Source organism: Budorcas taxicolor, chromosome 16, assembly GCF_023091745.1.
Source record: "Budorcas taxicolor isolate Tak-1 chromosome 16, Takin1.1, whole genome shotgun sequence".
Taxonomy (NCBI): domain Eukaryota; kingdom Metazoa; phylum Chordata; class Mammalia; order Artiodactyla; family Bovidae; genus Budorcas; species Budorcas taxicolor.
The window spans coordinates 52243666-52263226 of NC_068925.1; the positions used below are offsets into that span (position 1 = coordinate 52243666).

The 19561-nt window shown below is 56.5% G+C and overlaps 1 protein-coding gene across 1 annotated transcript; it reads left to right on the top strand.

Annotated features, from left to right (window-relative positions):
• The first annotated feature begins 3383 nt into the window (after positions 1-3383).
• Positions 3384-18788, top strand: C16H1orf159 (chromosome 16 C1orf159 homolog). The gene is made up of 14 exons (XM_052653563.1): positions 3384-4083; positions 4662-5023; positions 5274-5380; positions 5473-5561; positions 7100-7175; positions 9297-9383; positions 9696-9761; positions 11209-11343; positions 11959-11984; positions 12089-12119; positions 13206-13288; positions 13896-13955; positions 17790-17892; positions 18505-18788. Exons 4-14 carry the CDS (start codon positions 5490-5492, stop codon positions 18786-18788), a joined length of 1023 nt encoding a protein of 340 aa, XP_052509523.1. The 5' UTR covers positions 3384-4083; positions 4662-5023; positions 5274-5380; positions 5473-5489.
• Positions 18789-19561: the final 773 nt, after the last annotated feature.

The window sequence follows — 19561 nt, forward strand, 5'->3', positions numbered from 1 at the left end:
AAGTTGTGAAAATACATATCATAGGAGAATAAACCTCAGATGATTAATTTGATCATCCTTCGGGGAATGTTTTAGAGATGAAAGGGGCTACTAAAGTAATGTTCAGTGTAGCTTGCTATTTTAAATTAATCTTTTTGCAACTGGATTCACACTCTTAAACGAGAATAGTGTTTGGGCGTCCATCCCCTGTTTGTTTCCCTGGGGCTGACTCCTGCCCAGTGGAGACAAGACCATCGTGGCCCAGCAGTTCTCTCCATGTGCCCTGCTGCTGACCAGGGGCAGCACGTTGGAAACAGCCTCTGTGCCCACCGTTGGGTTTTTGAATTAAAAAACCATGCAGTGCAGTTAGTTGTTCCCATGGTAGAAGAATTAGCTCCAACAAAGCGACTCTCCCTCAGGTGGCAGTTATCAACCAAGAACAAGCTATGGGGAGCAGCTGCCTGAGGACACCTGAGAAGGGACACGGCAGGCAGGCTCTGAGGGCAGCTTAAACTTAGAGGAAGTGGCAGGCCCAGAGTGTGTTTCCTGTTTGTACGTCTTAACTTTGAGGGCAGTGCAGTTGCAGCGGTGGTGTGGGGTGGTTAGAACTCTGGTGGAAAGACCGCAATCTTACTTGTTAGACAGGGGGAAGAGCTGGGCAGATGCAGCTGCTTCAGAGTAAGAGAATTCCAGAAAAAGGAATAAATTCTGCTCCGATTTCTGCCTAAGCCCTGAACCAGGCACACACAGGGCAGGTGGGAAGCCACCTCAACCAAGAGTGAGGCCACTGCTTATCACAACATTGATGGTGATGGTTTCCTTTTTGAATCTAGTGAAATTAATTACCTACTAAATCATAACCATAAACTCTCTTCCCTTGCTTCCCTTGTAGCTCTGTAAAGAATCAGCCTGCACTGCAGTAGATCCAGGCTTGATTCCTGGGTCGGGAAGATCCCCTGGAGAAGGAAATGGCAACCCACTCCAGTATTCTTGCCTGGAGAATCCCATGAACAGAGGAGCCTGGCAGGCTACAGTCCATGGGGTCGCAAGAGTCAGACACGACTTAGCGACTAAACCACTACCACCAAATCATAAACCATTCCTCTCTCCAGAGGAATATAATTGAATTCAGAGTCTCTGCAACATAACAGATTGCAGAGTCTTTGCAATCCAAAGTTACTCCACATACAAAGAGCTGGGGTGCTGTGAATCATCCTCAAGGGAAAATACAGTCAACAGACTGTCATCATGTAATGACTCAGGTGTTGGGTGATCAGACAAGCACTTCAAAGCCAACGGAGTAACTGTGTTCAGTGACGTAAAGGAAAAGACACTCCTAGCGAACAAAAACATAGGAAATCTCAGCAGAGGGATAGAAGATGTTTTTTTAAACCAGCCAAATGGAAATTTAGAATTGAAAAATATAATACTTGAAATAAAACATTCACTGAATGGGCATAATAGACTGGAAAGGACAAGAAGTAGTCAGATGGGGGAGAGCAAGAGGAGCCTTAGGGACTCAGAGGGCAGCGACAAGTGTGAAATGCACAGTGACTGTGGAGCCCAGAGGGGAGGCGAGAGGCATGGTGGGGCAGGAGAAGTGCTTGATGAACAGACTCTCCCGATTAAAGAAGCTCAGGGAGTCTCAAACTGGGTGAATATGATTACAGCCACACCTGGGCACATCATTTTTAAGTTACTGAACACTTTAAGATTCACTTTAAAAATCTTGAAAGCAGCCAGAGAAAAACAACAGATTACACACACACAGTGCTGCAAACACTGGGAACTTATCATCATAAGGCCAGTGGAGTGCTGGAAGAAAGATAGTCAGCCTCCCAGCCGCATGTGCTAAATACAGATATTTTCAGAAAAAGGAAAGCTGATAGAATTTGTTGCCATTATCTGTATATTGTCAGAAATGCTAAAGGAAGTTTTTCCTGGCTGAAGGTAAATGATATGAGAGTGAAACTCAGATCTTTATGCAAGTAAATACCTGGGGGAACATCTTCTTTAAAGTATGTATTTAGGGACTTCCCTGGCAGTCCAGTGATTAAGATTCCACACTGCATATGTAGGGAGCACTAGCTCAATGCCAGATCGGATAACTAAGATCCTGCATGCCGCATGACTCACCCCCCTCCCCCCCAAAAAAAGTGCAATATGTATTTAAAGAAAAAAACCAGAACGTGTCTTGAGTTTGTAATGCATGCAGGTGAAATACGCATGATGGCCATCACATGAAGCCACGGGTGAGGGGTCCACGGACCTGCAGGTTCTGCCTTGGCGTGTCGTGCTGCAGTGTTCTAAGCAGGCTGTGAAATGGGGTCAGAGCAACAACCATGAAATAATGCAGAGAACCATAACTAAAGAAGATAAATTGAAAGGGAACTTAAAAAAAATCCAAATAATATGAAAGAAAGCAGGAAAGAGAGAAGTAAAACACTGGAGAGATGGGCAGAAAACAAAACAGTAGCCTTAAACCCAGCCATAGTGTCATTGTACATTTGCCGAAGCCCAGCATCAAAAGTGACCCTGTTGTAAACATGGACTTGAGGCAAGAGTGATGTGCCCATGTAGGTTCATCAGAGTACTTACCTGGGGCAGGATATTAATAGTGGAAGAGGCTCTGCTTATGTGGGGGCAGCAGATGTATGAAACTCTCTTACTTCCTGCTTAGTTTAGCGATGAGCCCAAAACTGTTCTTAAAAAAATAATCTTTTATGTATTAAGACAAAGGAACAAGTAGAAAACAAATAATGGTAGACCTGAGTCTAACGACAGTGATATTTACATTAAATATTAATGGACTAAACTCTCCAGTTAAAAGTTAGAAATGATAAAATGGGTAATAAGCAAGACCCTATGACATGCTGTCTATGAGAGATTCACTTTAAACATAAAAATCACAAGCTGCAAATAAGTGGATGCAAAATGTGTATGTATACAAATAGCACAAGAAGGCTGGAGTGGCTGTACTAATATCAGGTAAAGTAGGTTCAAGATAAGGAGTATTACCAAAGAGAACCGGAAATTCTAGTGATAAAGAGGTGGTTTCATCAGAAAAACATATCAGTTACAAATGCACCCAATAAAGGGAATAATAAGCAATTCCACAATCATAGGCAATTTTAACATCTTTCTCTCACCAGTTGTTAGAACAAAAGACCTAAAGAAATCAGTGAAGACATAGAGGGTCTGAACAGTGCTCCTGGAATCTTGACCTGAGTGTTGTTTATAGAGCCACACCCATCAGAAGCAGAACACAGATTCCTTCAAGTGCATGTTCTCTAGCATAGACCAAATGCTGTGCCCTGAAACAAGCTTCCAGGAAAAGTAAAGAAGTAAAAGCTGCATTTATTTGCATAGGACATGATTATTTATATAGAAGATGCTAAGAAATCTGAAAAAGTCCTTAGGATGGAAAAAAGCAAGAACCGTTAGAGAAAAAATGGATGCAGTTAATTTTATGAAAATGAAACATTTGTTCTTCTAAAGAGACCCATAAGAAAATGAAAAGACAAGTCACAGAATGGGAGAAATGTCTGCAGTACACATACCCGGCAAAGGACATGTGAAGAGCTAGCACATAATAATAGAAAGACAACTCAGCCGAACACGGTGGCCCAGAAAAGTGAACAGACTCATCACAAGAGATGTAAGGTGTGTGAGTGGCCCACAAGCAGGACAGAGGTGCTGACCATATCTAGTTACAGAAACACAGATGGTAACAGAGAACCACCGCCCACCTGCCAGTGTGTGATCACGACCTGGTGTGGCCAGAGCAGGTGAGGCGCTCAGAGCTGCAGGGGCTGCATGTGGAGCCATGGCCGGAGAACAGCTGGGCATTAGCTTCCCAGAGTTACCTTGACCCAGTGCTTCCAGATGTTGACCCAAGAAAGAAGGCAAGTGACCGTGCAGGAACAGGCCCAAGAATGTCTCCGGCAGCGTTAGCCAAAATGTGGAAACAGCCATGTGGCAATTGGCAGGCAGTGGGCAGGGGAAGCGTCCTTACAGTGGATGCCACTGAGTCACAAGAGGGCAAAGTACAGAGGAATTCAAAGATCCCCACGGCCGTGCTGATGGGCAGGAGCCCAACCCAAGGTGCGTGGATGGTGTGGTCTTTTCCCCTGAAATTCCAAGAGACATAGTCCACGTGTAGTGGTGGGGTCTGAGGAGGGGCAGTGTGGTGTGCACACTATCAGTGGTGTCTGTTAAGCAGATGGAGGTGTCGGCTGAGCTGATTCCTGAATCAGAGTTGGCAGCGTGTGACACCAGTAGTTGCCACCGAGGGGACTTCACATCCCAGAAAGGGGCTGGTGCCCCAAGGAAGAGCTGGTATTTTTAATGAGGGTACTTGACTCCAGACTGGGGGAGCGCCATCTGCTCCATCAGCCTGGACTGAACCCAGCACAGAGCAAGCAACAGGACAGACCTGGGACCCCTGGGCCCTGGGCCAGTGGACGGAGCCGCTCGTCATCCCCCAGGCCCAAGTGCGCTTTTTGGGACACACCCTCCCTTGAACCTGAGCTCGTCTTCCTCATGCACAGCTTCCTCCTACAGCTGTTTTTATTAAGAGAGAAGTCTTTTTAGAAGTGACTTTTGCGTGTTTGGGACAGATTATAATTGTGGTTCCCACCTTGCAGAAATTGATTAAAAATCCAACTAACGTTTACTTCCAGGGTCGTGCAGGCTAGTGTGTTTCCCTGGTTACTCTAGAGATGTGGCAGCATGAGCACTAAATCACCTGGGCTGTCTCGTTTCGAGTGGTTTCCATGTTAGGAAGTTTACTTGAGGCCGGTGATCCTATTTCGTCTGTTTGCTCTCTGGACCCACTGCCCATCAGAAGCTCTTGCCCTGGACTCCCTGTGCTGTCGCCCAGCTGGAGGTTGCTCACACGCCCTTCTGTGATGACGGCAGGTGGGCAGCTCATGTTCCTCTGACCGGCCTGGCCCTTCAGAGGCACACCCACCGCCGGACAGTTCTATCTCTGGGTGAAAACGCTGGAAATTGAATTCGGGTCTTACGAGGACAGGATGAAGTGGTGGGTAGAATGGCCAGCTCCCCTGACCCCTCCGCTCAGGTTCAGCCTCCCTTCTGGGAAGACCCAGTGCATGGGCGGTGGAAAGCCAGGGGGAGGGAGTGAGTCTGTCGGATCCTGATTCGGGCGGCCTAAGCCCTAGGGGCTCCTGAAGGGAAGTCTGATTGGACCCTGAGCCCCAAGGCCAAGGCCCAGACGTGTTTGGCTGTGCTTGACCAGCAGCAGGGCCTCACCTGTCCACCTGGATTTGCAGGCTGGGCTCCAGGGTTGTGACACTCTGGAGCCAGCAACCAACCCCCTGACTGCTGATCAAGAGTGGCAAGGGCCTGAATGTCTGCAGCCCACGTCCAAGAGGGCCAGGTAAGTGTCCTCTGCCCCAGCCCACCTCCCTCAACCATGCCCTGCGCTGGCAGGTGGCACCTGTGGCCACACAGCACCCCTCTCTCTCACAGAGCCTGCACTCCGGGACATGGCACTCCGGCGTGCCATCTTCCTGGCTGGCCTCCTGGTGGAAGTTGCTAGCAGAGCCTCAGGAACTGCGGTAAGCACCTGTCATGTGGCCAGTGGGCCCTTCACCAGAGGGTCTTGCCCTTCCACCTGTGGGCGCCACCCTTGTCCCAGCCCCAGAGACACTGACTGCACACCCTGTAGGGTTAGGGCCTGTGACTCTGGGTGGGCAGCTGACGCATGGGCCTGCCCGTGGCCCCTGCTCCTCTCTGCCTGCTAGACCCTCGTTTCCCTCTGCCCAGCTGGACCTCTTCTTGGAGCTGAAATGGGGTCTCCACACAGCTGCCCACTGGCACTGGCCAGAGCTAGTGGGATGGCCAGAGCTAGTGGGATGGACAGAGATGCCCGCTCCAGGCTCAACTTGGCCAGTTGACAACTACCAAGTCAGTGACAGGTGTGCTGAGTGGTGGTTCCTGGAGGTGCCTGGCCACGTCTACACACACCCGGCTGCCCGTCTCCAGGATGGTGGGCCTTCCAGCTGCTCTGCCTCAGCTGGGTTGGGTGGGACAGGACAGCTGAGCCTCCCTTCTCAGGCTTGGCCTGGCCCCCATGGCACCCTCCATTTCTTGGCCACCCTTTGGCGCTCCTTGCCAGTCCTGGGCCGGATCTTGGGAAACCTGGGTAAACATGGAGCAGAGCTGCCTGGAACACCCTCTCAAGGCACCTCTAACCATCTGGTCTGTGAATGAAGCACCCGCACCCCCCACTCCTGCATGTGGGCCTGGCCAGCGTGTTTGCCCCGAAGTGCTGCCTGGGGCAAACTTTTCCTCTGTGGGGGCCAAGCTGGAACCCCCCAGGGGGTGTCTGTAGAATTGCAGGAGCATCACTGAGGTGTCCAGGACTGTGAGCTGTTTGGTCGGGAGCGAGGGGCAGACACGTCATGAGAGCCACCCAGGCCTCTCACCAGGGAGGCCACGGGAGCCTGGGTTTATCTTCCTGAGTCACCACAGTCCAGAAACACATGTGCTTGCTTTCTTAGCACACTCGTTTTTTGATTTTCAAAGCCACCAGCTGCAAGTGTCAACTAATAACTTCATGTTTGAAATGCCTGCCCTGTGCCTGCCTGTAGCTCACAAGGCGAGAGGTAGCAGCTCTGCCCCCGATCCCAGAGATCCCTGAGAAAGAGTGGCGTGGAGGCCCCGAGGGAGGGCGACATGGAGGGCTCGAGGGAGGGCAGCGGGCAGCGGAGGAGAGGTCCATCCCTGCCCACTAGGCTGCTCCAGCGCCCCCCGACAGTCTCTCTGGGTCAGCCCGAGGGAGTCTCCTTCCTGCTGTTGGGAGTCTGGGTGCTGGGGAGAGTGCCCCAGCAGGTCCCATCTAGACACCTCAGTTGTTGATTCAATCTCCAAACGCTTGCCAGACAGCAAGTACTGTCCCAGGGAGAGTCTGTGCGGTGTGATCGTGTGTCCTGACCTCGCTCTAGGTCAGCAGGTGCAGTCCCCAGATGCTGAATACAGGAGGCTGGGCCCTGGGTGTAGGGGTGAGCTCTCTGGGAGCCCCTGTGGATACCACCCTGGGCCTGGCCCACACATGCCACCTGGCCACAGAAACTCATCACTGTCTCCCCTCTAGGGTCAGCAGCCTGAGTGCTGTGTGGATGCGGGAGACATCAACGCCACCTGCCCAGGCACTAGCCTGTGTGGCCCAGGTGAGCTTTGGTGTGAACCAGCCTAGACGGCCTGGGGAAGGAGGGGCTGGGGTGTGGGCAGAGGCAGCAGGGTTGATGGGGCCTCATCTTGAGAGTTGGGGCAGAACCCCAGGAGGACACAGTGGCCTTGTCCTGGGAGGTAGGGGCAGGCAAGACTGCCTGTTCCCCGCAGCGAGTTTCAGCTGGGTTGAGACAAGCTGACGTAAGATAGGAGCAGCAAAGTACACAAATGTGTGAAGTTTTACACACATTTTGACTCAGGAGGAAATGAAGCCCCAAACAAGTGGCAGAACCTCAGTGCTGACACATCAAATTGAATGAGGAGGTGATTGTGGGCAAGGGACTGAGACACGGGCAGCTGAAGGGGATCGAGGGGGATGGTGACAAGGCCCCTGAGTCCCGTCTCCTCGTGATTGGGGGAAAGGGGCAGCTGTCATGGGGTTTGTTTCCTACTTCTGGAAAGAAAAGGAAGGTCAGAGCACCCTTCTGGCACCTGCTGTTTTTCATTGCCTAACCTCAAAACAGTCTCTGTCCTGAAGTGGTGACATATTCTGGTTTCCTTCAGTCCCCACTTGAACCTTTACCTTCAGATAGTGTCACAAATTGAAAGCCAAGTTGGTAGCCATGGAGAGATTTGGGTTAGAAGTTGTGCGACAGGAGGTCAGCAAAAGGGAAAGAAAGCAGATGGAACCAGGCAATCACCGGCTCCCACGCTGCGCTGACCATCAGCCCTGGGACAGGCCATCCCATAGACCACGTCAAAAAGAGAGTTGCGGGTGGGCTCCATCCGCAGTGAGGCCTCTGCATGTGGGCAGCAGGTGGGGGCAGCATGGTAATCCTTGATACAGCCCGATTTTCTCTGGAACTTTCCAGAAGGCCCGCATGGCAGCAGGTTGCCATGACCTGTTGAGTTGACTGCCAACTAGGTGAAGGTCACATCCGTTTGCAGGGCTTTGGGAAAAGGCAGTTTTGGTTCTTGGTGATTCCAAGTCAGCAGGTGGGCGAGAGGCAGAAACGTTAGTTTGGAGAGTCAGAGCCAGACTCGGGGAACCGGGAATTTCAGGATCCAGGCCAGTTTATGGGGGCTGGACCTCAAGGTCGAAGAGCAGGACTGGAGTCTGCTGTCCATCAGCCAGACCAGTCTGCTACTGAAAGATCACTTCTCTCTACAGCTACCCCTTTCCACCAGAGGAAATCACAGTGACACAAACTGTCTTTAAAATAAGTCTATCCTCTTTAAATTGGGCCTGATTAAGAAGTTTAGCCAAAGCAGCGATTGACCACATAGGCTCTTCTGAAGTCTACTTTGCTGGCCTCTTCACAGAGACTCTCAGATGGGACTTCTGAAGGCCTCTCGAATCCAGGAAGCCTAGCCAAGGACTCACCTCCAGACCTCACCTTAGTATCTTTAGGTTGGGGTGAATTCCCCCTTCCTGAGTCCCCATGTGCCAAGGTTCCTGGCCTTTCTGGGCGGTGACCTTCCTTACTCACTGGGAAAGGTGGAGAGCCAGTGAGCCAGGCCCTGGGCCCTTTTCCAGGTGCTATAATGCTCCATAAAGTCAACCTTTGTTCCTTAAGTCTGGTCGCTAGTCCTGCCCTGCACACACAGCCCAGGGCCTCCTCGTGGTCAGCCACCCTGGCAGTTTTGCCAAGGAGCCCAGTTACCTTAGGGCTGGCCAAGGGAGCCCTCGAGAGTATTGCTGCCTTGGTGACAGGTCTGTGCCCAGGACCCCACATTCCTGGGCCTCCTTGAGATGCCTCCCTGAGGTCTGCCCTTCCCAAGAAATGCCAAGTGAAGGAAAAAGAGTCCACCTGCTTCAGAAGAGAAGCCCGGTTCTTACAAGAAATGAAGGCCTATTCCTAATACTTGTAGATTCCATTCTTGTAGAAGCCGTTTCCGAGACGTCCAGTAAGGGGCCCATGGGGATCCCCAGGCAAGAAAAGGCAGGCTGTGGTTCCTGTGGAGGGGCTTCTTTTTCTGAAGTCCATCCAAACTTCCAGAATGGGTGAACTAGTGTTCTGGAATAAACGTAGTTTTACAAATGCAAAGCATAGCACTCCCTGAAGGCAGCCAGCTGGCATGGCTGTGCTTCGAGCTGCATCCTCTGTCCCCTGGCACAGGCTGCTACGGGCGCCCGGCCGAGGATGGGAGCGTCAGCTGCATCCAGTGCAGGAACGGAACCCACAACAGCTCCGAGTGCAGAGGCCGTATGTCCTTCCGCCCCTCCTCCCCACCCCGTCCTCCGGCCTGCTTCTCACCAGGGGCCCACACCTCCGAGTTCTGGAGGAAAGGGTGGGGATCCAGGTTGTTGTCCCCCATCCTGGGCCACTGTCCCCCCGTGGGCACCCCAGGAGTCCCCTCCCTGAGTCCTTATGTCCCTCAGAGCAGCTGTGGGGCAGGGGCCGCTCTGACTCCACAGCCACCTCCATTTCTCATTTCCGGGCCACAGTTGCATTTGGGCTGCATCTCTGGCTCCCTCAGGGTCCTCCAGCAGCACTGACCGCTGTGCTCCCCCACAGTTGCCGGCCGAGGTGCACAGTTCCCGGTGAACAAGAGCACAGGGATGCCTGGGCGGCAGAATGTCGGTAAGTTTCTCAGCTCACCACACCAGTTCTGGGGAGATGCAGGGCACCATCAGAGCCGTTTCCAGCGCAGACCCAGTCACCCATGCTGGCCTCGGCAGGGCCATGTCTACAGTCAAGGGCAGATTCCACCCCAGCCAAGAGCTCTGCACAGGACCCCGCTCTGCTCACAGAGCAGAGCCCATGGTCTGGAGGCTTTATCAGCTTTGAAGTCAGGGTCTGGGGTTGATTCAAAAGGGTGGGTGTGGCTGGGGTCACTTGGCATGGGCCCCCGCATGCCTCTGAACAGGCCGCATGTCTTAACCTTTTGCCTTGCTCATAGCCACCACCCCGCCCAAGCCCCTCAGTCCCTGGGAGCCCAAGACGTATGGTTCTCCACGATGGGAGGACATCCTGAGAAACCCCAGCCCTGTCCCTGGGGGCTCCTCTAGGACATAGATCTCTGAAGAGACTACAGACACTGTAGGCAGAGAGAAGGGCCCACTACGCCACCTGGTCCTCAGGGCAGACACAGGAGCCACCTGGGCACTCTGGGCCCCAGCCGACTCCTGCTGCCAGGCGTCCAATCATACCTGACACACCTGCGGAGCCACAGAGTGGCCAGGCCACGGGGGTGTGGTACTCAGGCCACCCGAGGCCACTGCAGTCAGGGAGCAGGACTTGCCCTGGGCCTGAGGTTGATTCAAGAGGATAAGTGAGGCCACCTCCTCTTCTGAGGTGTTGGGGTCATGATGGGGGTTATGATCGTCCAGACCCTGGTCCTTTAGCAGAGGACATGTTGACCTGGACCAATGGTTCAGGCCTTCCCTGTGAGTCTCAGAACCGGAAGCAAGTAGCCTTGTGCTGCTGTGGGCTGAACAACAATGTTAGGGCAGTTGGGCACAGACAGCGCCCGCCTCTTGTGATATGGGGCTGGGCCCTGCAGCAGAGGGTGGTAGGTAAGGCCCATGCAGTCCAGTGTTGAGCCCATTTCCTTTGTGGCAAATCTAGGCCAGTTTAGCTGGAAGTCGTCCCTCCTGAGGCTCCAGTGTGGCTGTAGCTGGCCTCCTGTCTACATGGCAGGGTCAGAAGGGCGCTTGCCACAGGCTTCTGAACGCAGAGTCCCCCTGCTCGGCATCAGTGTGCTGGCTGTCCTGATCCTGTGGAGGTGGAGATGGCTGGTGTCCCGGTGCTGGGAAAGCCACCCAGGTGACAGCCAACAGGCTGCAGTGAGGCGAGACAGGGTACATCCTTGTGTCAGAGCTGTGGGGCCCTGAGTGGGTGCCAAGTGATGAGGAGGAGATCGGGAGCTTGGGCTGGGGACACTGGACCTCTCGACAGCCCTGAGAACTCCCCAGCTGATGCCTGGGGAGTCAGCTGGGTGCAGGGGAGGCCCACACCTCTGCATGCAGGACCCTCGGCCCTGCGGGAACCCAGGTGTGCACACGACCAGCCCTCACCTTGCTTGCAGGGGGCCCTCAGGTGGCCGCCTCCCTCTTCCTGGGGACATTTCTCATCAGCTCGGGCCTCATCCTCTCTGTGGCTGCATTCTTCTACCTCAAGCGAGCCAGCAAGCTGCCCAAGGTCTTCTATGGAAGAAACAGAGGTACGCCCTCCTGCCAGGGGTCCCAGGGGAACAGCATGGGGCAGGGCCAAGATGCTGGTGTCTGGGGGCAAAGCTCCATCTCAGGCAGCCTAAAGGGGACTGAGTTGTCACATGGCTCTTGTGTCAGGATGGGGGGGCACGTCCTAGGAATGCTCTGTGTGGATGTCATGGTGTCTCAGTGTGAAAGGTGACAGTGGCAGACACTCTGCAGACTGGCTTGTCTGCTCCATGGCAGGATGCTGGGGAGGGGAGGGGGCGGCTTGATTCAAGGCGATGAGGGGACACCATCCCAAGTTCAGGGGCAGGCTGAGGGCACCCACAGGCACAGGAGTGGGGACTGGAGTGAGCCTGGATCCAGGGACCCTCTGCAGGCTTGTGGATCCCCAGGCGGAGGGATACATGGACACCTGCCTAGGCTGAGAGGACCCCTGTCCAGGCTGATGACCCCTCAATACCTGTTTAGGCTGAGGGGACCCTTCCTGAGGCTCCCCCAGGCTATGCCCCCCCAGGCTGAGGGCTCCCAAAGCTGAGGCTCCCTTAGGCTACGTGCCACCCCCTCACCCCAGGCTGAGGCAGCTCTGTGGCCTCCAGGTGACACCTGTGCTCTCCCTGCAGCTCCCGCCCTGCAGCCTGGCGAAGCCGTAAGTACCCAGTGGGCAGGCGGAGGCCCTGTGTCTGTACATGTCCGTCTGGGCTGGTGGTCGTCCTGCCCACAGTTTTCACTGTGCCTTTTCCTCTTTTCAAGGCTGTGATGATTCCCCCACCTCAGTCCTCAGGTACGTCAGCTCCTCCTACCCCGCATCCTATTGGGTGCCTTGTCTCTGGTGAGAATTTCCCTTTTATTCCTCAGATGCTCAATGTGTCAAGGATTCCCAACATGGATCCAGAGTCACCTCTGCCACCCTCTGCCCTTCTCCAGGACCCAGCTCTGCCCTTCTCCAGGAGCTGGTGGCTCTCACCAGCTCTCCCATGGCCCCTCCAGAGTGACGGGCACTTTAGTTTGACTGTGTCAGCTGTGTCACGGTTGATGCCGTGAGTAGAGAGGTCGCAGCCACAAGCCACAGAGCAGGCGTCAGCCTCTTCCTCCCCAGACTGTTCCTGCCACCATGCAGAGATCTGGAGTGGGGACAGGTGGGGACGTCCTCCTTTGGGGGACAGAGAAGCTACTCTGTCAAGGCTAGATCTGCTCTGTCTGGTGAAACACACACCTCATTTCTCCTGAGCGGAGCCGTGTCCAAGCACAGGTGCCTGCGTTGTCTCCCGTGATGGCCATAACAAAGTCTGCAAATCAAGGCTTGAGAGGACAGAAGTGTCTTCTCTCACAGTCCTGGAGGCCGGAAGTCAGAAGTCCAGGTGTGGGCAGAGCCGTTCCTTCCAGAGGCCCGGGGGTGGATCCCTCCTGCCTCTTCTGGCCTCTGGGATTGCAGGTGTCCCTGGGCTCGTGGCCCTCTGGCCACTGCCCACGTTCCACTGGCTTCTCCCCTCTGGGTTTCCCGCTCTCTGCCTCCCTATCATGAGGACACTGGTCGCTGGATTTAGGGCCCATCAGATAATCACATCTGCCAAGACCATTTCTCCAAGTGAGGTCACATTCCCAGCTTCTGGGCCTTAGGATGGGTACACTGCAGGGGGCCACCGTCTACCCTATAGCATATCACGACCTGTACCTTTGTGTTTCAGGAGAGCCAGACCCTTGCCCTGGCCAAGGGGCTCCAGGTTTCCAGGAGTTGGAGCTCAGTGGGCTTCCTCTCCCATTCCCCTGTGGCTGCCCATCCCCACTCCCATGAGCCCCAGGGAAGCCCGCTCCCCTCCTGCCACATCAGGCCCTGCTCTGACCCCACCTGTCTCTGACTCTATTTCAGTGAGGAAGCCGCGCTACGTCCGGCGTGAGCGGCCCTTGGACAGAGATGTAGGCCCCACCACTGTCTCCTCTGTGGAGGCCCGAGTGAGCAACGTCTGACCCCGAGGTCCACCCGCAACTCCACATACCGCAGAAGAGGGGCCCCCATGCACAAAGGCTGGGCGCTGCCCAGCGAGGCCTCGGGATGGGCTCAGACATGGCCCTGGCTTGGCTCGTCTGATTCCAGCCACATATGCAGGGGGAGCCGCCCACCTGCAGGCCTTCCTCACCGCACATGGCACTCAGTATGGCCAACCCGGGGCATCACTCCAGCCTCTGCCCTTGAGCCCAGGTGGGGAGCCAGGCACATGGGGTCTGGGCCCCACGGGAGAGACAGCCTGCAGGACTCCAGATGCTCCTCTGCCCTGGAGTCCATGGTGAGCAGATTCCTTGCATCCTCTCTGAGAGCAGTGAGGCCCAGGCCTTTGAGGTTCCAGCTGCGTCCACATGGAGGTGGTACAGGCCTGGGGACCGCCCACCCACCCCAGGCTCAGGCACCACAGGCTGTGCTGCATTGCTGCCCAGTCCCAGGAGCTGCAGGACCGAGCTGCTTGGCTTCCTGCTGACTCCTGTCTGTGTTTAAGCAGAAACGCATTTTGTACAGAAGTCCAAGAGGCATGCTGCCCTCATCTGAGCCCTGCCTGGGCCCCAGGCGCTACAGATCCTCATCTACCTGGGGATGGAAACTGGCCTGAAACTGCTGGAGGTCAAGGTCCCCCAGGGACGTGTCCACCCAGGGCCACATTTACCTGTGACTGCTGCCTGGAAGCCTAGACTAGCTCATCATGCCAGCCTCCCAAGGACCTCACTGGCTGGCAGTCCTGTCTGGCTGCCCCCACCCTGAGGCACCAGCCAAGGTTCCCATGGAGACAGGAGTGTTGGGGCACCTGCTGCATGCGGGTGGAGTGTGGCCTGGCCTCCCCAGAATCTCTATTGGGACTGCTGTCTCCTCCTTCAGGATCTGGTCCGAGTCCGTGCTGCCCGAGGCAGGGCCTGTGTGGCCAGCCTCCCAACTTCTGCACCGTGATTCCCACTGGAGCCTTTGCAGTTTCTGGACGTGAGCTTGGTCACCAGGACATGAACGGATGACTGGCTGGTGGCCATGAGCGGCAGCCACCTGAAATTAGTGTCAATAAACCACTCAGGCCTTTCTTACTGCCCCAGGGTTCCCTATTCCTCAGCAAGGAGGAAGCCTCTCGTGGGAGATGGGGAGCCCCTGACGAGGACCCAGACCCCCACCCTGCAGGCAGCCCCCAGCCCTGCGGATGTTAGCCATGGGCGAAGGGGGCTTGTCCCAAGTGGCCTCATGTGAGTAGGAGATCGCAGTGGCCCCCAGTTGTCAGGACAGAGATAGGGAAGCGTGTGGGTGCCTCTTAGGGAGGTTTTTCTGTGAAGAGACCGTGCCTGTGCAGACACGACAACCATGGGGCGCCCGTGGTGCCTGGCTTACAGCCCCAGGAGGAAGTTACACATGGGGACAGAGTGGAGGCCAGCATCAGCTGTCACGTTTGGGAGGCAAGGATGAGTGGGTGACCCTTGGAGGGGCTGGTGAGCACAGGGATGTTTGCCAACTGGTGGCTTCATCCCAGGCATCCTACCCAGTCGTCAGGACAGAGCGAGGGCAGGGCAGAGAGCCTGGACCGTCTGGTCTGAGTTTTGCAGCCATTGGGCACCCCCCTGGGGGGTGTCTGTGTGGCCCTGGGCCTGAGCATGTGGGAGTGCGTCAGCATACCAGGGCTTGGGGGAGGCTCCACCCTCTTCTGGGGACAGTGGCCTGGAACCACCTGCCTCCGCAGCCGACAGCCTCGGAGGGCTGTGGGGTTCCCATGGAGTTCCTGTGGATGCAAGATGATCCTTGGCTTCCCCTGGGATCCTCAGAGCCGCCTCTTCTCTAATGTTCCTGGCCCTGTAGCCCCCAGCCTCAGCTTTGCTCCACCCCTGGCTGCTGCTGCTGCTGTCACTTAAGTCGTGTCCGACTCTGTGTGACTCCAGAGACGGCAGCCCACCAGGCGCCCCCGTCCCTGGGATTCTCCAGGCAAGAACACTGGAGTGGGTTGCCATTTCCTTTAATGCATGAAAGTGAAAAGTGAAAGTGAAGTCGCTCACTCGTATCTGACTCTTAGTGACCCCATGGACTACAGCCTACCGGGCTCCTCCGCCCATGGGATTTTCCAGGCAAGAGTACTGGAGTGGGTTGCCATTGCCTTCTCTGCCACCCCTGGTAGCAACACTCAACTCTGAATTTGACCCTGCAGCCCTCTGCCCCCACACTTGAGATGCTGCCCCTGACCTTCCAGGCCTCTTTTAGCCTGGCCTCTTGGGCCCTCAGCCACGCTGACTTCCCCTCTACCGCTGGACACCCTGGGCCTGGGTGTGACTGTCTCAGGCCTCCCAAATAGTTGGGGGGGCATTCCTGGACTCTTGGGCACATGACTGATGGGTATCCAGGCCAGAAAGCAGGTGGGGGTGGGGCAGCTGGCAGGGACAGGGTGTCTGTGTGGGGACCCTGCACAGTCCCCTCCTCTGTCACCTATTCCTCACCTGGACTCCATGCCTTCATGTAAAATGCCAAGATAAGGCCAATTTGGGGGTCTTTTCTGGCCAAAGCAGGCAGGTGGGGCACCTGTCCCCTCCTAGTGTTCCACCATGTCAACCACCACAAGGAGCCCCATGTCCTAGGAGGCGAGCTTGGTGTGGGGCTGGGCAGTGGGCATGGCCCTGGGGTCACAGCTGCAGCTTGTCCATTCATTCATCTGTTCACTCGGTGCCAAAGAAGCACCCAGAGCCGTCAGAGGTCAGCAAGAGGCAGTACCGGCTGTAGAGTTGGGAGGTGGGAGCACAGAGCAGAATGAGCAGGGCCTGAGGATGGGGCATGAGAACAGAGGCCCTGGTGGGGCCTGGGCACTGGGCCCCAGAAAGAGCCAACCCCCAAGGCCAGGCCGACTGGGAACTTGGCTCACTGCTGGGTGTGGGAGGGACAGGACCGGAGGAGTCAGCTTGTGGCCAGAGGGCAACTCTGAGCTTGTCAGGAGCCAGAGTGCAGAGGGTGGGGTGGAGGCTGAGCCCAAGTGCACCCCCTAGAGCCCCTGCTGCAGCCCAGCCTCTGCCTCCCAGGCTTTGGCCTGTGGGGCATGCCAGAGTTCACACCCATGTTGAGACCTTTCCCCAAACTGGCTGTTCTCTGTGCCCCCTGCACGCCCTCAGAGTCTTGAAGCCTGTCCTCACACAAGTACTGGGGGTGGGGAGCCATGGCCAGAGTGGGCCTTGTGGGGCAGGCCTCTCCCCTGCTCATTTGGCCAAAAGTAGCTTCTGCCTCCAGCCTAGGACTCCCAGGTGTCCTGAGGTCTTGGGGACCCCTACCATCTGAGAGCCATGATTGGACAGGGATGGTCACTGCAGGCCTTGCTCTCTGCCCAGTCTGGCAAGTAAGCCCCAGCTTCATGGTCACCTGCTGGCAGCCAGGCTCCCCTCACATGTGCGTACACACAGGTGCACACACACAGGTGCACACAGCCAGCCGGAGTAAGCTGGTAAGCAGCTCACCTGCTCACATGAAGCCCACACGCTCACAAGATGCAGATATTCTTCCCTCATCATGATGAGAGTGAGCAGGCGTGTGGGGCCAGGTGAGCCCTGAGCGCCACGGTCCTGTGTGGTGAGACCTGGCCCCACCCCAATGGCACATCCCTCGGGCATTCCTGTCCCCTTGCCTCGGGCACTGACTGTCCACTGAGGAGCTTGGAGTGATCTCAGAGCTCGGATATTCCCAGGAGCCCTTGGGGAGGTGTGCTCAGAGGACCAGGACACTTCCTGGAGAAGCATCAGACCCTGAGTCACGATACCCATGGGAACAAGAGCCCTGTCCTGCTCAGGTGGGCCCCGCCCTCATAGAGACTCCCCATTCTCTGGGCCCTCACTAACCCCGCTGGCCCTGAACCTTCACTAAGCCCCTCAACGAAGTTCTTCCTGCTCCTGGAGCACACAAGGAAGCCCCGGTCCTCTCTTCCTCTCCTGCAGTTGCCCCACACCTCAACCTCCTGTGGCTGCAGTCCTGGCTGCCCCCTTCTCCTCTCACTCTGGTTCCCCCTGGGGTCTGGGCCCAGGCAGCCTGCTCCATGCACCCATCTGCTAATGCCTCTTGATGACCTCTGACCTCTGTTGGCCGTCAGTGCTTCTCCTAGTGCTCTTGGGGCTGGGCAGCCTCTGGGGGTCCTGAACCATCCACTGAAGGGTCAGGGCCGTCCCCCACCAGGGTGGAACCCTCTCTCAGCCTGACCAAGCCCAACACTCCCTCCCCACAGGCTCATGATGGGGTTCCATCTCAGGTCCTGGGCCCCAAGGTCAGATCAGGTGCACACTGAGGTGTGGTATGTGAAGCTGGGGTGGGGGGTGAGCAGCGAAGCCACAGGGTGGAGGAGAGAGCCTGCCGTGACCCTGTGGCCAGGAGGATCAGGAACAGGGTGACTATGGCTGGTCACAGCCCATGCCACTGGCTAGGCTCCAGGCCCCTCCAGCACAGCCCTCACACCCTCCATCCTGGCCGCAGACAGGCCTGGATGCAGGCTGGCCCTGTGGTGTGCTGGGACTCGGTATTGACCTGCTGAAACCGCTCCCTGTACCCCAGGGAGACTTCTGGATCCTCTGCCTGGGTGGGCACTTCCTTGAGTCCCTTCCCTACCTACGAAACTAAGGTCCCTCCAGCAGATGCTCCCTTGAAACAAGTCCTGTGGCCAGCTTGCTGCCTGACACGCCTTCACCCCTGACTCACCCCTCACTCACCCTGCGGGCACTCCCAGCCTGACCTCTCACCCCACTCCCTGGACCCAGAGCAAGGAGTTCCCTTCCAGCCCCCAAAGGCTGCAGGTGGGAAGGGATGGGTGGGGACAGCAGAAGCCCATTTGGGGGGTGCTGTGCTTTTGAGTGGCAGCCACACGGATGAGGTGGGTATTGGGGGGAAGGGGCAGGAACAGGGGCTGCTAGGGGAGGGTGTCAGTGAACTGAGTGGGGGGCCTCCTTGCAAGGACCCTCTGGGGGCCCACCCAAGGAGCTTAGGTGCCCCCACCTTGAACCAGGCCAGTGAGCGGGTAGGTCTGTTTCTGGAGTGGCTGTTCCAGCATCTCAGGAGCTGCAGGGTAGGAAGAGGTTTTACCAGGCACCCAGTCACCCGCTGAGACCTGCCCAGACTGCAGAGGCCTACTGACCCCCAGCCCCACCCCAGGTTCTGACCTCTCACTTCTGACTCCCCGCCCTCTACTGCCCAGCCTGCCAGGGAGAGGATGGGAGGCCAGCCAATCCTGAAGGCCCTGGGCCACACCCTGGCCAGCGTGATCCCAAGCGAGCGTATAAATACACCTGCCAGGAGCCCACGCCCAGAGAACTCACACCTGCCTCGGACAGCGCTCCACACCTGAAGGAGCACACACGTCCCACACCCCACCTGGCCGGCACAGCTGCAGACAGACAGCTCTGGAGAGGAACACTAGTCGGGGGAACACAGGCCAGCCTGGACCAGAGGAGACAAAGCCAGCGCTTCCAGGACGAGTGAGCTCAGGGCCTCAGCCTGGCCGAATCAGCCAAGAGGGTCATGCCCGGGCCCCTCTGACCCTGGCTACCAGGTAAGGCCGGCTCAGCTGGCACTCGCCTCTCACCAGTACAGGTTCAGGGCGGGGCACCTCCTCAGAAGGGTGGGACCCAGTGCCAAGGAACCAGTCATGTGGGGAGCGGCTGGGGGAGGACGGCTGCAGTACCCCAGACCCTGCTGAAGCTGTACCTGGCCTGTGGCAGCTGCTGTCACCAAAATACATTGACATCTCACACCGTGATGCCAGAGCACTCGTGACATCACAGTGATACCACCGTGACTCACAGTGGTCACTGTCAGGTGGCAGCAATACCTGAGCCTTTGTGGCACGTCACTGCAAAGTCATTCCACCAGCCCTCCTGTACTGACCAGCCAGTCAGGCTCGGGTCACCTCTGGGGGGCTCATGGGCTCCATGGGGTCACGTGGTCAGGTCCCAAGGCCCCGGCCTCCTCTATCCATCATGAAGGTGATGGGTGAGTTCCCCCCTTACCTGCCCTCCTCCAAGCAGGACCCATGTGGCTTCCTGGGGTAGAGACCTAGGCCCAAGAAGGGGTAGCAGGCAGGTTACCTGAGCCTCATCAGGGAGACAGGCTGGGCCTCCCATGGAGAGGGCAGTAGGTGAGGAGTGGAACGTCTCACTGCCTCCTGGACGGCAGCTGTGGCTGGTGTGACCCTCCCGGGTGGTGGGCCAGCCCAAAGAGGATGCCTGGCTCATCCACCCTCCCCACTCCACTGG

Bases quoted from the DNA above. Each gene is read 5' to 3' on its own strand.
- C16H1orf159 (XM_052653563.1), top strand. From the start codon at position 5,490: ATGGCACTCCGGCGTGCCATCTTCCTGGCTGGCCTCCTGGTGGAAGTT. The intron at 7,176-9,296 runs GTGAGCTTTGGT...CCCCTGGCACAG, and splicing joins CACTAGCCTGTGTGGCCCAG to GCTGCTACGGGCGCCCGGCC. The intron at 17,893-18,504 runs GTGGGCACTTCC...TCTACTGCCCAG, and splicing joins CTTCTGGATCCTCTGCCTGG to CCTGCCAGGGAGAGGATGGG.